Source organism: Anopheles aquasalis, chromosome 2 (assembly GCF_943734665.1).
Source record: "Anopheles aquasalis chromosome 2, idAnoAquaMG_Q_19, whole genome shotgun sequence".
In the NCBI taxonomy this organism is placed as follows: Eukaryota; Metazoa; Arthropoda; class Insecta; order Diptera; family Culicidae; genus Anopheles; species Anopheles aquasalis.
Window position 1 is genome coordinate 14,393,780 of NC_064877.1, and position 13,721 is coordinate 14,407,500.

Genomic DNA, 13,721 nt, shown 5'->3' on the forward strand with positions numbered 1-13,721 from the left:
GGGATGTGGCCACCACCCTCATCATCCAGTTTCAACCACCCCCCCCAAAGTCGCTCTGTCAAATCAACAACACCTGGACGATTAGCGAGATCTCCGAGATCGGGCGTGCGTACCTTTAACCCGTTACGATCGTGGCGGTGGCAAGTAGCCCCAGCAAACATCCAACCAAGAATATTTATAGAAACCGTGCCGTGGTACCACACACCTGGGATGGCGATGATGACTCTGGCCATCGCAGTTCCTAGCGAGCACAACGTGTATCCGTGTTTACGTGGTGCGCGGCTCGCAAGCAACGCAACCAACGCATGGACCCACAAAACTCCTAGCACGTCATTTCATTGATACAAATCATGAGTGATGTTGTTTGGACGATAAGCGCGAAAAAAAAACCAGACAGACAGTGTACGGACGTTGTTTCAACAGCACGGCTGCCGCCCGCCGCCGTGTGCGCGTTTTTTGACACTGGGTCACCACCATTAGCGGAAGTGATGTGACGTCATGTTTCCATAGAACAAGCGTTTACGCGTTTGAGTCACCAGCCCGTCCCGAGCCGCTAGAGCGACGGCTCCAGGATGTTATGTTCAAACAACAACAGCCAAGCAGTCACTCGTTCAACACTTTGCAACAATAGCGGACAGATGGTGCACTTCTATCCTTTCGGGTACTTCTGTTGTGTAAAGCACCAGTACCAGCACGCTGCTGGTAAAGTAAACGAAATGCCACCACAGGAATCGTGGCGACAGAGAGCTTTGTATCGACTGACAACCCCCGTGTCCGCGATTGGCCATCGGTTCATTAACTTTCTTCTTGTTCAATCCGCGGGAGGTGGGGGCCACATGCCATACAAGGAAGAGTTCCGTTTTCACACAGTCACATCGGATGGATAGCCAGGCCAAAGGCGCACCAACACACCAAGTAAATCACGAAGTCCAAAATTGAGTCCGACGACGATTTCGCCGTTAATCTCTACCGTTCCACACGAAGACACTTTTTGGTCTGCACCAAGGCGGATCGTATCTGTGCTAATACGCTATCACTTAAGAAACCAACGAACGATACTTTGTTGTCCGCGATTGCCGAATTACTAGTCACAATATTTACATTATGATGCGTTATTGAATGAGACAAGGTAAGGCGAAGGAACGGATCGGAGAGGTTGATTCGTAGCGCGCCCGGTGCCAAAGCTAGACTGACACGCGCAGTCACGATCGGCCGGCCGGGAAGCGACCGGTCGCATCAACGTAAAATCATCGAAATCGCCACATATGGTCGTCCCCGGTCTCCGTCCCGCTTGGCCTATCCCGTAGGCCTTCCATTTCCACCTGTGCCACCGGCAGGCAGGCAGGCGCATCGAGGGCGAAACAGAGATGGCACGGAGAAGAAAGAAGGGGGCAAAAAAAGGAAGAAAGTATCCCCGATCGTTCCCCCGTCCGTGTCGCGATGCCAGTGCGTTAACGCTTAGAGCACATACAGTGTCTGTACCGCCGGCACGCAACAGGTACCACAGCCGGACCGCCGGCTTATTTGGCGGGATTCGTGAGGGGAAGAGAACTTCTTCCCTTTTTTTTCGATGGTTCGTTTCGGTTCGTCTTCTCACGTACCACAACCACACGGACACAAACAGCCAGAAGCACGAAGCCACGAAGATGAAGAAACGTGTCTTAACGCACGGCTGGCCTGCAAAAAAGGGTACAAAGGGCTCCCTTCTTAGCGCCCGGGTTCGGTCCTGTCCAGTGCGTTTCTCAGTGTCATGGTCGATGTTCGCATTTTCTTTTTTAATTTTAACCAAAACAAAAGGTAATTCCAGCCACAGGGACGAGGGGTCGGCAAACATTGGCCAACAGGGAAAGTAGGGGTTTCCCCTTCTGCTAGAATGTGATAATGGTGCACTTGCACTTTTGCGATCGTAATACGTTGCCTCAACGACCATTCATGAACGCTGGTCGGCAGAGAGGATCAGGTTGATACCTGTGGCTGTGTCAACGGAGCATCTTAAATCCTTTTACCCCTCCGGTAGATCCAATCCAACCACAGTCCAGGATCATGTAGGAGATTTAGTGTTTGGAAATTAAAACTTTGCAAACAGGTTACAGTACCTGCCGAGCATAACGGTTCAAAGCATGCTAAACCGACTAGGCAGGAATGCCCAAACATAAACGAAACGAAAACTTAACAAACTAAAAGGATCAATAACGATACCCGAACACGAACGGAAGGGGTATGGAATGCATGATCGTCTCATCAACGAATTTAAGTACACGTACACGGTTAGCGGATGGTACATGTGCAAACTTTATGTTAGAAATGTATTTCGATAAATTATGCGAAGACTCACACGCACGCACACTGCCTATAAGGTCCCATTATGTCCAGCGATGTCCGTTCCCTTACCCGTAAGATAAACGGAAAACGGGCAAAAGCCCTGCACTTTAGTTACGCCCGTTGAACAGCTGACCTCTAGCGATAGGGGATCAGGAGAAATTATAAAATCGTAAAAAGGGGACAGACCTCTGCGAGAGGACCGACAAACACCAAACAAAAAAAAACAAATTCTACCCCCTATTCCCACCACCGGATGGACACTGGATGCAGTAAATGCGTGCAGTTCGACCCCAGCCAAGAACGTTGAAAACGAAATTCATAAGATTACATCGCAAGAGTGTGCACGGTGCTAGGGGTTGCTGAGCGATCGTTTGCAGGAACAACCGCACCAATGGTACGAGGGGACCCCCACAATGGAACAGCACAACAAATGTGTTGAACGCAATGAAACGAGGGGTTCAAAAGAAACGCTGTCCCTCGACGGACGTAGCAGATAGGGGCCGCCCCCTGCAAGAGAACATCACGAGGCTGGCCATCGAAAGCAGTGAACAAAGTTCCGGTGGTAGCGTGTTGATTGAGTGACTCAAGATGCTCCTTTCTGCTCCTTGAAGCCGAATCAAAGAACAGGTGATAGAGGATGGCCGTTGGTTAGACGCACACAGCACATGCTCTACCCGTCCACCGGTCGGAACAGCAGGTCCTTGCTTTGTGTGCACCGGTTTTCGTGTTCCTTTTCAAATAGGTCGAATGATCAATTCGATGGAACCAGCACACGTGCCACAGCCGGCTGATCGGTGCACGTGCCAGGCACGTTCGTTTCTTTTACGATTAGAAGATCGATGAAAGGTCAAAGGAATGTTTCCCTTCGTCATACTTACAGGAGACGCACAGCACACACACCACAACCACCACCGATCACTGGACGCATGGCACATGCTGTCCGTTCCTACCTTACATTCTGCCCTAAATAACAATTGTTTCCCCGGAATTCACAGACTCACCTGTAAAGAGAAAGCAATGAGATAAGATTAGAAACGAGTCAACGGGACGTTTGTTTGCATCGAACTACGAAACAACCCTCTGCGCATCCCTGGGGGAGCAATATAAACCTACATCACACATCACGACCCCGGCAACATGAACGCTCGTTATACGTGATCTACATTTTTTTCAACAAATCATTGCACAATCTCCTATCAGTTCCTGCTTTCAGTTTCTGAAGGTCTCCGCTAGCCGGAACGAAGAGAGAGCTGATGATGCAGTTGCCCCTGTTTGTTTCTACATCAATGGAACTGGTGATTCATTCAAGATCGTGCCATTTTCTATGCCAATTATAGTCTACTCCCTGCACACAACTGATACACAATGCTGGTGACACTGAAGTTGCATCTCGCCCGTGTCTCCCTCACTTCGCCGACGGATGACTAATAGGAGATCCGATAGGAAAAGTCATCCCATCTCGCAAAAAAGTAAACGGTTCTTACCGATGACGACTCTGTCGTGTTGTAGCCACACACCAGCAGCCCCTTCATCACCAATCACCATGAGCTCGTTGTTGTGATAAGCCCTACTTGTTGAGAACTCGAGCGGTCAGCGCACAACGCACACCCCTTAACATTCACAAAGAACTAAATTCCGATACTAAAATTACGCAAAAGGGAATTCACTACCACCGGACACTACGAATATTGAACGCACGACTGGTTCGCACGAGGCGCACAGCGACTAGGTTGTGATTTGAATTGACGCAGGTTGCACCAAGCATCGGTGCCTCTACTGATTCCAAGACGCACGATGACGAACCCTCGTCTCTATCATCAATCAACGATAACGGCGTCACACCATCCACCATCACCACCTACGGAAGGCAACACATACTCACGGTGGCACACCTAACGCACTCGGGGACAACTTGAAAACTGTCTTATCTGATAAGAGCAGAGAAAGGAATGGAACCTATGCCCGACTCGCTACGCTCGCTTGCGACGAGCGAGTATTTATCATTTGCTTGTAGCATTGATTGAATTCAATTCGTTCTAAGGCGCTAACGTTGTAACCATCGGTTCAATTGGTGACCGGTCAAGATCTGGATATGCTCTCGATGTGCATTGAGGTAGGTTCCCGGGACTGGCTAACAAACAGCGAAACATCATTGATTCTAGATTGCACTTTTCCAATAGAACACACCACTAGATATGCATCTACAACACTCACTACTTGCCATTTGGATGGATTAACAGTTCCATCTCTGATAGCGAATGCATCACGTCGATCAATCTACGACCGTATGTACGTGATCTTTACTGTGAGAGCCGGACCGAGGCTTCATATTGGCAAATCAGCTCACCCAAGTGGCCATCGAGGTGACCGGCAATAGATCGAGAGCAGCAGCAGCAGCAGCAGCGTAATGGTGATGATTTCGGCACACCTACCGGTCCAACGCGAACCTCCTTTCCGGTTAATAGCACTCAATTGGCATCAATTAAACTTTTAACTCAATCAATTTCAATTTCCTTCCCAAGCTAACGGGCACCCTATGGCATTACCCAGGGAGTGAGATGAAATTGAGTACGACGGATTGAAGATCAACACAACCATCGCTCGGGAATGCGCGACGAGCCAAATTTGACTGCGAACGGAACTGCCAAACAACACTACATGCTTCTTGCAAGTGGTTGCAAGTTGCTTCAATAATCTGAACTGACTAACACCCCGGAATGCGGACGGCGAGGCGCTGAGTAGCTGACGCGTAGCGCACGTTCCGTGAATTGTTCGTTACTGACGACGTCTTGCTCGGACGTCTTGTCATCGGCGTCATCACCGATACGCCACCTAATAGACCCACAGACAGATCATCCCAGACGCAGGAGGAAGCTGCTGTTCGTCCGGTCCCTCGCATCGTTAACCAGCGCGCCACCGAAATGGGCCACAATTAGGCCTCCGCCTCCGACTGGTAGCAGCTGGGGTGCTCCTACTCATTACGAACGTTATAACTAGCGGGCGAGCTAGCGGGGGAGCAAACGAACGATCATGACCGACAGAGTAGTCACGAAGTAACGGCCACGACAATCGTACGTCCACTCTATTTCGTGATGCATGAACCAATGTTTCGGTGGAGTGCTCGGGTGTACGCAATGCACATTAAATCCAACCAGTGGTTATGTCACCGCAGGACCCAAAAGTTTTATCCAGAGCGTGCCCATTGTTTTTGGTCCTTGACTGTATCTGTAGACTGATGCACTCCGTAAAAACTCAATCTCGTGAAACAAACGTGGTCAGATACATCCGCATTCATTAAATACAAATCTTCTTTACCATTAAAATTTTAAAGAAACCGTAATAATTATCAAACATTGGGTCTGGTGTCACTTACCTCATCAAAACGCAGATCCGGTTCGCTGTAGGTTGCCTCCAGGATTTTCATGCCACTTAGACGCCGCTCCCGATCCTTCTGCTTCGGTGTCGGACCACTGGAACCACCGGTCTGGGACTCGTCGTGTTGCCGCGCTCGATCATCACCCTTACTTGTGAAGGCGCCGGTGCGCAGCTCTTGCAGACTGCCCCAGATAGCTGAGAAACCACCGCTGAGACGCTTAGCTGATCGACTCGCTCGTCCGGGTGTTCCGTTACCAGATTTGTGTGAACCACCTTTGCGGCTACCCGCGTTCCGTTCTGCTCCTCCTTCTCCTCCTGCACCGCCAACAAGACCACCATTACCACCATCGTCCATCCGATGCGTTCCGGCACCCTTACCGTCCTGGGAAAGGGTGGAGATGTTCTCGAAGCTTACCGAGAACGGTCGTGGCAATCCAAACACCTTAGGACTCAGTTTGTACGCCGCGAGTTTGTCACCGACCCGGGCCACCACACCACCGTGCGCTGAGGAGCGGTTGGACGAAGAGTTCTCGTCTGTCGTACTGTGGCCATGCAGGGCCGCCATCCGTCCGGTCGATGCTTTCGATGTGTGCGTAGTGCAGGCTTTCTTGGAACGTTTTACCGGTTTTAGGGGTTGCAGGAAGACGTGTTGATGCGATGATTGAGTTTGTGCACCACCATTGGTCGTAACCGAACCACTGGATGCGGTTCTATCGTGGGCATTTCCGGTGCCGATTTCCCGGTCGTCAGCATTGAATCGTTCCGATGTTCCCGTCACCAGCGTAAGATCATCGATCGATAGCTTTATCTTGAGCCGCTCGTAAGCTTCAGCGTCGAGCATGAAATCTGCCAAACCCTCGCCACCACCATCGGCCGGTGGTGAACCAGAGGATGCTTCCTTTCCCAGCGAAAGAATCATATCGTCACAGGAGCGTGCCGATGCGAGGAGACTGTTCTTCACGTTATCCGTGTTGTAGCGCTCAAGATCACGAAACAGATCCGCCATCGGGCGCACATCGATGGCACGTTCCTGCACCACATTACCCTGCTCGTCCAGTGTGTGTCCCTCGGTCCACGGGTCTGGACCACTTTGTGCTTCCTCTCCATCCGAACCCACCACTGGATCGTCATGCGCGTGGAGGCAGTTCAAAGCGTTCTCCTTAGAAGGGGATCTATCGGATACGAACGCCTTCGGATCAGGCCGTGCCCGAACAGTAAGGCGGTCCACGAAGCTGGCCGACGATGTGGACGGAAAGCTGTAGTCAGCCGATTTGGATTTGCCATGGACGATCTGCAAACGTGAACCGCTGCTGGTCGACGCACCTAGATGATCCTGCAGCTGCACTCCCGAAGGTCCAGCTAATCCACTTCCCGTCATGCTGCGTATGTTACGAATCGGATCCAGCTTTGGAGGAATTTCGTTAATAATACCGGCGGGTCGCAAAAATGGATGCGATTTGCGGTAGTGAGCCCGCACGTTGGCTATCTGCTGCTGCTGAAGCAACCGTTGCTGCTGCGGCCCAAGCATTCCGGGAAAGTCTACCAACAGGATGCGATCGGAGATGTTGCGGCAATCGTTGTGGAATCCGATGCCCGAATCCGAGTTGCTTGATGTAGTCGTGATTTCGCTGTGATTGCTCGGCTGCGGCGAGCTTGCGGCCAACGCATCGTGAGGATCGTCTGCTACCCGTGCGTTAAGCCGAGGATCCGCCGAACGGTTACGGGGATAACGACCACCGGCGGCTGAAGGACCATTCGCATTTGATCCATCCAGATTGAGACTACGGGCTACGGGAGGCCTTCCTCCTACACCGGCCGCATCGACCTTCATCAGTGACTTCAGACTGTACATGCTGCGTATCAGGTTGACCACGTATTCCGAGTTGGAGGGAAACTCGAGGCACAGGTTCGTGATCGGATCCTTGGTGCAGACGATCCCGAACAGGGCCGCCTTCTCCAGGTGCAGCTCGTGCTCGACTAGCTTGGCATCGATCACGAATACGTGGCAGCTGTTAGAGATGACCACATCCTTCCGGTGCGACAGAACGTCGCTGCTCTCACACATTAGCCCATCGGCGTAGATAGCTGACGTGACCAGCCCGAAGTACTTGTTGTCACTCTCGCTACTACTGCTCACGTAGCTGAGCCGCGCCGACGCATACTTGGCGATCAGATTGTTACTGGTGTTGGTCAGATTCAGGCAGGAGGGCAGTATTGTCATCAGGACTGTCGTAGGATTGCGCTTCTCTTGGCGCATCTTCCGTATGCAACTGCGCACCGTCTGCAGCTTGGAGCTTGTTGCAATCTGTTTCGGCATCTCGATCGTTCCCAGGTACCCCACTACGGCCTGGTATTCGAGTGATTCTTCCGATTGTCCGGCTCCAACACTTGTCCCAGTTCCTCGGGCAGCACCTTGGATGGCCAGCAGTGGAGATTCCTCGCCAAGCTGCACCGAGCGTACCATCGCGCTAACGTTCGAAATATCACAGCTACTGCTAGCGTTCGGGCTATGGATGACGTTGTAGGCCGTCGCCGATGTTGCCGTTTCGTGAAGGCAATCATCACCACTTTCACCGTGCTGTTGCAGCGGCTGCTCTTGCTGCTGCTGCTGCTGTTGGTGGTGATGATGATGATGATGGGCTAGTGGTGGCGGTGGCGAAGACAACGCTTTGATCGGTGAACCAACACAAGCAACCGCCGTCGATCGATCGTTGGTGGATTGCTGGCCATTATTTGCTCCTGAACCGTTGCCAGTCAACGCACCGTTAGCGGCCGTGGCACGGGAGAACTTTGCTTTATGAGGATACTTTGGACGTGCGCGATGCTGCTGCTGCTGTTGCGCCCCGTGAAACATGATGTCTTCGTCCGAGCTGTCCGAGTAGTAGTTCTCGGCGATCGCCATCCGTATTGTTCCGTGTGTACCGCCAATCAGCTGTACGACCGATTCGTGCGGTAACTTCGACACGTTCATACCATTGACGGAGATGAGAAAATCGCCAGCCCGCAGGCCGGCCAGATCGGCCGGAGAACCGGCCACGATGCAGGACAGGATGCAAGGTTGCTGGCCGGAAATGGTGAATCCGAACCCGTTCGTACCGCGGTTCACCTCCACCGACCGGATTCCATAGTTCGATCGTTTCTTGCGCCTTCGATGGGCACCTCCGCCTCCCGTGGCAGCACTACCACCAGCCACCGTACTACCACCACCTCCACTGCCCGCTGCTGCATGCATGTTTGGCTCCTTCGATCTTCGTCAGGAGAGGACCTAAAATCGGACAGCAAAACCTCAACTATCTTACACAATCTCGTCTAACGGCTATGCTTGTGACGCGCTGGAGACTTTTTCTGCAGGCAATACGTAACGCCACCACCGGATGGACAATCGTTTTTCTGTACGAGTCAGTTCTTCACGCAATCCCGTTTTTCGCTGCGATTTTTGGCCGTTCATTCTCACCGTTGTTCAGCAGAAGGTTAAAGGCTTCTGCAGGGGTCCCTAAAACACTCGACATAAATCACTAACACGATCCGGACGCGCGATCATCTCGCATGATGATGCTGGGACATACCCATATTGACATTTTTCTTCAGATAATGTACACCAGAAGCAGAGCACAGAGAGCGAGAGAGAGGTGTCTGCATTCCTGCGCAGCCGAGCAAACGGGGCTCTTGCCATTTAAACCACCACGCACTGCTCCATCCGCACGCGTCCTCCCGCCGCTGGCTTCACGCAGAATCTCGCGCAGACAAAAACACAATCACGGCACGGCCAGCAAAGAGAATCGGCCACGCACACGCGCGGTGGGCTTTTCGTGTAGAAAGTTGAACGACACGCACGTAGCACCTAACGTTGGTAACCCAAAATCCACTGGCTGCGCTGGGATTATGGTCAAAATGTTTTTCGCTTCGTTTCTTCACCTCTTCTGGGCTGGATGCTGCACTCCGCGAGAAAGCTGCTGTCAATTATCGAAGCGCGAGCCTCGAAACGGACAGCGGGTGGCGATCTTGCTGCTCGCGCTTCTTGGAGCGGATGCGCAAACTCTCTCTCTCTCTCTCGCTTATTAACTCCGCTGAGGCTGGTCCGCTAGCTTGGTTTTCCCTTTTTTACCTCGGACCTTTTTGGGCGACGCCACCGCACTTCACGGGCAACAAACTTCTCGCAGCATCCAAAACTATAACTTTGCTTTTAAATATACGTTCACTTTCATGTCCTTATTTTAATAACGCATTCTGCAGAACCGAGAAACCGAAGCGCGATCGCAAAATCAAGAGATTTGATGCCAATGTTTACGTTTGAAACGAACCCGTTTTTGTGGCGTCATTTTTGAACCGCTACATGGGCACATTTTTGAGCTGCTGCTCGACCGCATGTGCATTTTGTAAACAAACCGGAAAAGTAGGAAAATCCAGGAAAAGCGGTGCCCGTGCGTGGATTTACTTAAATGTTGGCACTTTTCCGACGTGCTGTAGTATCCATAGAATCTCCTCTCATTTCATTGGTGCGCCGGAAGGCTCCTAAACTGTACTCTACCGCGAAACCGGCGTTGGATGATAGCGTAAGCAAAAAGTTTGTTGCTGCGCTAGCTGCAGCCGTGGAGGCAAAGTTGGCCGATAAAAAGGAGGAATCCGCCCGCCGGATGGAAGCGCACAAGGTAAAACGGGGCGTCGAGCAACGCTACAATGGGGCAGTTAAGCGGAGAAAGTGGGAAGATCCACCGGATGATCCGGAAGCGGTGAAAAACTTCGATCCAGCTTCACGTGTGAAGCGTCGCAAGAGTGTGATCCTGCTCGGGTACTCCGGTGTGGACTATTTCGGTATGCAGCGAAACCCGGGTACACGGACGATCGAGGAGGATCTTTTGCGGGCGATGCTGAAACAGGAGTGGATCAACGACGAGGGCTTCCGTCAACCGCAACAGATCCAGTTCCAACGAGCTGCCCGAACGGATAAGGGTGTATCGGCGGCCGTGCAGGTCGTTTCGATAAAACTACGTAAGTAAAGCATGGAAGTCGAAGATTCGAAGCACTAACCAGTATTTTCGTTGTACGATTGCAGCCGATAATCTGGACGTTGCGGCACTGAATGCCGAATTGCCACCACAGATTCGAGTGTACGCGGTCAAACGCGTAACGAAGGGGTTCAATTCCAAGACGAACTGTGATGCTCGAACCTACACCTACACACTGCCGACTATAGCATTCGCTACAAACGATGAGAAGGATCTCGATATACTTACGTATCGTGCACCGGCCGAACGGTTACAGCGTGTGAACGAGGTTCTAGCGATGTACCTCGGTACGAAGAACTTTCATAATTTCACCAGCCGCAAGGAGTTCATCGATCCATCGGTTAAGCGCTACATCATGCAGTTCGAATGTGGCACGCCTTTCGTTCCCGACGGTACCACAGCTGAGTTCGCGACCATTCGCATCAAGGGGCAAAGCTTTATGCTTCATCAAATCCGTAAGATGGTCGGTCTAACACTGGCCGTCGTCCGAGGGCTTAGCGAGGCCGACATTATCGAGAAGGCGTTCGGCCAGGAACGCTATGGTATTCCGACGGCCCCGGGCCTAGGGCTGGTGCTGAGTCGTATTCACTACGATAAGTACAACAAACGGTACGGCGAGGACGGGTGTCATGAAATGTTGGACTTTGAGAAGGAAGAGTCACAGATAGAGGAGTTCTTCAAGCAGCACATTGCTTCCACGATCGTCGAAACGGAACTCAAGACCGGTTCTATGTTGGAGTGGCTGGAGAAGCTGCCCCTTCACAGCTATGAGCCGCGAGACGAGAACGAACCAAGCGAGTGGAAAAAGCGTAAACCGAGTGAAGACGATGATGATGGAGATGAATAACACCAATGGCCTCGCCGTTTAGGTGAATGGTGCGATAAAGTTTTTCGACAATAGACGCAGTACTATTACAAGAGTGAGGTTTCTTTTTATTCATCTATATCGTTTGATCTTCCATTACTCTTCCGTTGCTTCTAAACTCGCGATCGCCATCCGAAGAGCTCCTTCACGCGTCAAATTACCTCCGATAAAGCCCGTTTGGTGACAAAACGTGGCCCCTTCAATACCAGATACCGTTACGAGTTGATCATCGCGTACCCCGCGCCACGGTTTGGCCAGAAACTTGCGACAAACAAAACTGGCCGACTGTAAAGGTACACAGATGATGCGCCAATCGTTTGCCTTGTTGAAGTAGATGACGTACTTTGCCTGCCCAACGACGTCGAGTTCTTTCTCCAGTTCATACAGGTGCTCCTTCCATGGACAGAATTGATCTAGCTCCAGAATAGCGCCCGATTCGTGAATACTTGAGCGGTTGGCGAGAGCTCGCCGAACTATGTCACGTGCAGGCCACCAGCTCTTCACGTAGTACAGCACCTTGTCTTCAAACTCCTGCCCAACGTAAGCTTTGGCTCGCTCGAAACGCTCCATATCTTCCGGCGGTGGTTCCGGTTCGTTCCAGACGGGATTATACTTGCCCGCCCGGGCACTCAGATGGGACGTTATGTTGTACTGTGGTTCGCCTCCCTCGAACATCGGCACACCGTTGTCGATGGCATCGATTTCACAGATCATTCCATCGTACACCTTCCGGTAGACGGCACGCAAGCAATCGGCATCCAGTTCAACCCGTAGCTTCCTCTTGACCACCTCCCGGATCACCTCTTCACCGAAGTACGTGTACACCAGTCCGGCCGAACTGAGACGAATGTTCCACGGTGAGTTCAGCTCCGGTCGTAGACTGTTGAGCGTTTCGTTGAACGTTCCCTGATGGTGATCGTAGCGATGGCGCGATCGATCGAACGTTCCGCCCACATCCACCACGATGTCGCACTCGTCCAGCACCTTATTATCCCGCGAACGTACGATCTGGGCCGTCGCATATTGCGGCAGCTGCTGCAGCATAAAACACGCCAGCAACTCATCGCAGTGGAAAATCCCATTGTGGGTACCGATCTTTAGACGTGCTTCCGGCAGATCGTCCTTGAACCGTTTAGCCTCTTCGCTGCTCATGATGGTGCGGGAATGGTTTGCGTATCTGATTTCTCGGTGTTTACTGTGCACTTTGCCAAACAAACAGCAATATTCACGGGAAAATGGAACTGCAGAAAGGCGAGGGAAAACCGGCAGAACAAGCCGCCAACGTGTAAACATTTCGTTGACGTTTCCACACATGTCACTGACAGTTCCGAGCGAACCAAAACACAAAATCCGGAAAATGGCCCTCTCGCTTTGGACGAAATATTCGATAATTACCAAGGCGGCACCCACCGTTCTGCGGAGTTTTTCATTATCATCGATAAATAAATTAAAAGAGAGTAAGTACTTATCACCGCATCAGCGAAATACGCTGTTTTTATGCTTTTCTCGTCCTTCCCGCAGTCAAGGAGGTGAAGGTAAATGACACGCTGGTGGTGAAGGGAGAGTACGTACCGTCACCGCGCCAGGACACGCTCGTACCGCAGCTATTGGAGGCACGTGAATGTGGTGCCAAGTTCTGCCCGCAGTGCACACTTGGATTAGACATCAAGCACACCGATGTACTCATCCTTAGCCAGTACTTGCGCTCGGATGGCTGCATGCTACCGCGGCGAGTGACCGGATTATGTAAGCGGCAGCAGCGGCGTATCGGGGCGATGGTCACCATGGCACAGAAGGCCGGCCTCATGCCGAATTTGAACCCGGCATCGAGCAAAAAGGACCCCAAGAAACGGTACCAATGGAAGAAGTACAACAAATACTTCGACGAAGACACGATCAAGTGCTAGGCGAGCGGACAAACAATAAATTAGATTCGTACGTATGTTGTTTTAGGAGATAAAAATGGAATTCTTCTTTAGCGTTCAACCATGCGATGGTTTTACATAGTTTCGCACGCGACGTGTCCGTGCCTCGATAAGTGCCTTCTCCAACACCTGTATCATGTACTGTAGCATAACCGGATTCGTTTCAGCCAACACTTGCCTACGGGTAACCGGGGCCTTTTGTTCATTTGTGTGCTCCTCCTCCGTAAC

At 51.6% G+C, this 13,721-nt stretch overlaps 5 protein-coding genes and 1 long non-coding RNA gene across 6 annotated transcripts in view; 3 read left to right on the forward strand and 3 right to left on the reverse strand.

Annotated features, from left to right (window-relative positions):
• The window catches only part of LOC126570208 (regulator of G-protein signaling loco), a 39,496-nt gene extending 30,408 nt beyond the window's left edge, over positions 1 to 9,088 (reverse strand). The window contains exon 1 of the mRNA XM_050227791.1: positions 5,696 to 9,088. Coding sequence (XP_050083748.1) covers positions 5,696 to 8,929 — 3,234 coding nt within the window. The 5' untranslated portion in view covers positions 8,930 to 9,088. The remainder of the gene's footprint in view (positions 1 to 5,695) is intronic.
• LOC126570211 (uncharacterized) lies at positions 4,337 to 5,578 on the forward strand. Its single transcript, XR_007607827.1, has 3 exons — positions 4,337 to 4,435; positions 4,503 to 4,779; positions 4,845 to 5,578. It is a non-coding gene; the product is annotated as an uncharacterized LOC126570211 (long non-coding RNA).
• A 977-nt stretch (positions 9,089 to 10,065) lies between the features above and the next one.
• LOC126569208 (pseudouridylate synthase 1 homolog) lies at positions 10,066 to 11,647 on the forward strand. Its single transcript, XM_050226150.1, has 2 exons — positions 10,066 to 10,686; positions 10,751 to 11,647. The coding sequence occupies exons 1-2, from the start codon at positions 10,137 to 10,139 to the stop codon at positions 11,548 to 11,550; spliced, it is 1,350 nt and encodes a 449-aa protein (XP_050082107.1). The 5' UTR covers positions 10,066 to 10,136; the 3' UTR covers positions 11,551 to 11,647.
• LOC126569209 (MYG1 exonuclease) lies at positions 11,616 to 12,882 on the reverse strand. The gene has a single exon (XM_050226151.1). The coding sequence runs from the start codon at positions 12,880 to 12,882 to the stop codon at positions 11,665 to 11,667; it is 1,218 nt and encodes a 405-aa protein (XP_050082108.1). The 3' UTR covers positions 11,616 to 11,664.
• On the forward strand, positions 12,870 to 13,529 carry LOC126569214 (28S ribosomal protein S18a, mitochondrial). The gene is made up of 2 exons (XM_050226156.1): positions 12,870 to 13,025; positions 13,090 to 13,529. Exons 1-2 carry the CDS (start codon positions 12,881 to 12,883, stop codon positions 13,473 to 13,475), a joined length of 531 nt encoding a protein of 176 aa, XP_050082113.1. The 5' UTR covers positions 12,870 to 12,880; the 3' UTR covers positions 13,476 to 13,529.
• A 16-nt stretch (positions 13,530 to 13,545) lies between these two features.
• LOC126569216 (COMM domain-containing protein 2) overlaps positions 13,546 to 13,721 on the reverse strand; it is a 941-nt gene continuing 765 nt past the window's right edge. Inside the window, exon 3 of the mRNA XM_050226157.1 lies at positions 13,546 to 13,721. This exon is cut by the window's right edge and continues 374 nt beyond it. Coding sequence (XP_050082114.1) covers positions 13,551 to 13,721 — 171 coding nt within the window. The 3' untranslated portion in view covers positions 13,546 to 13,550.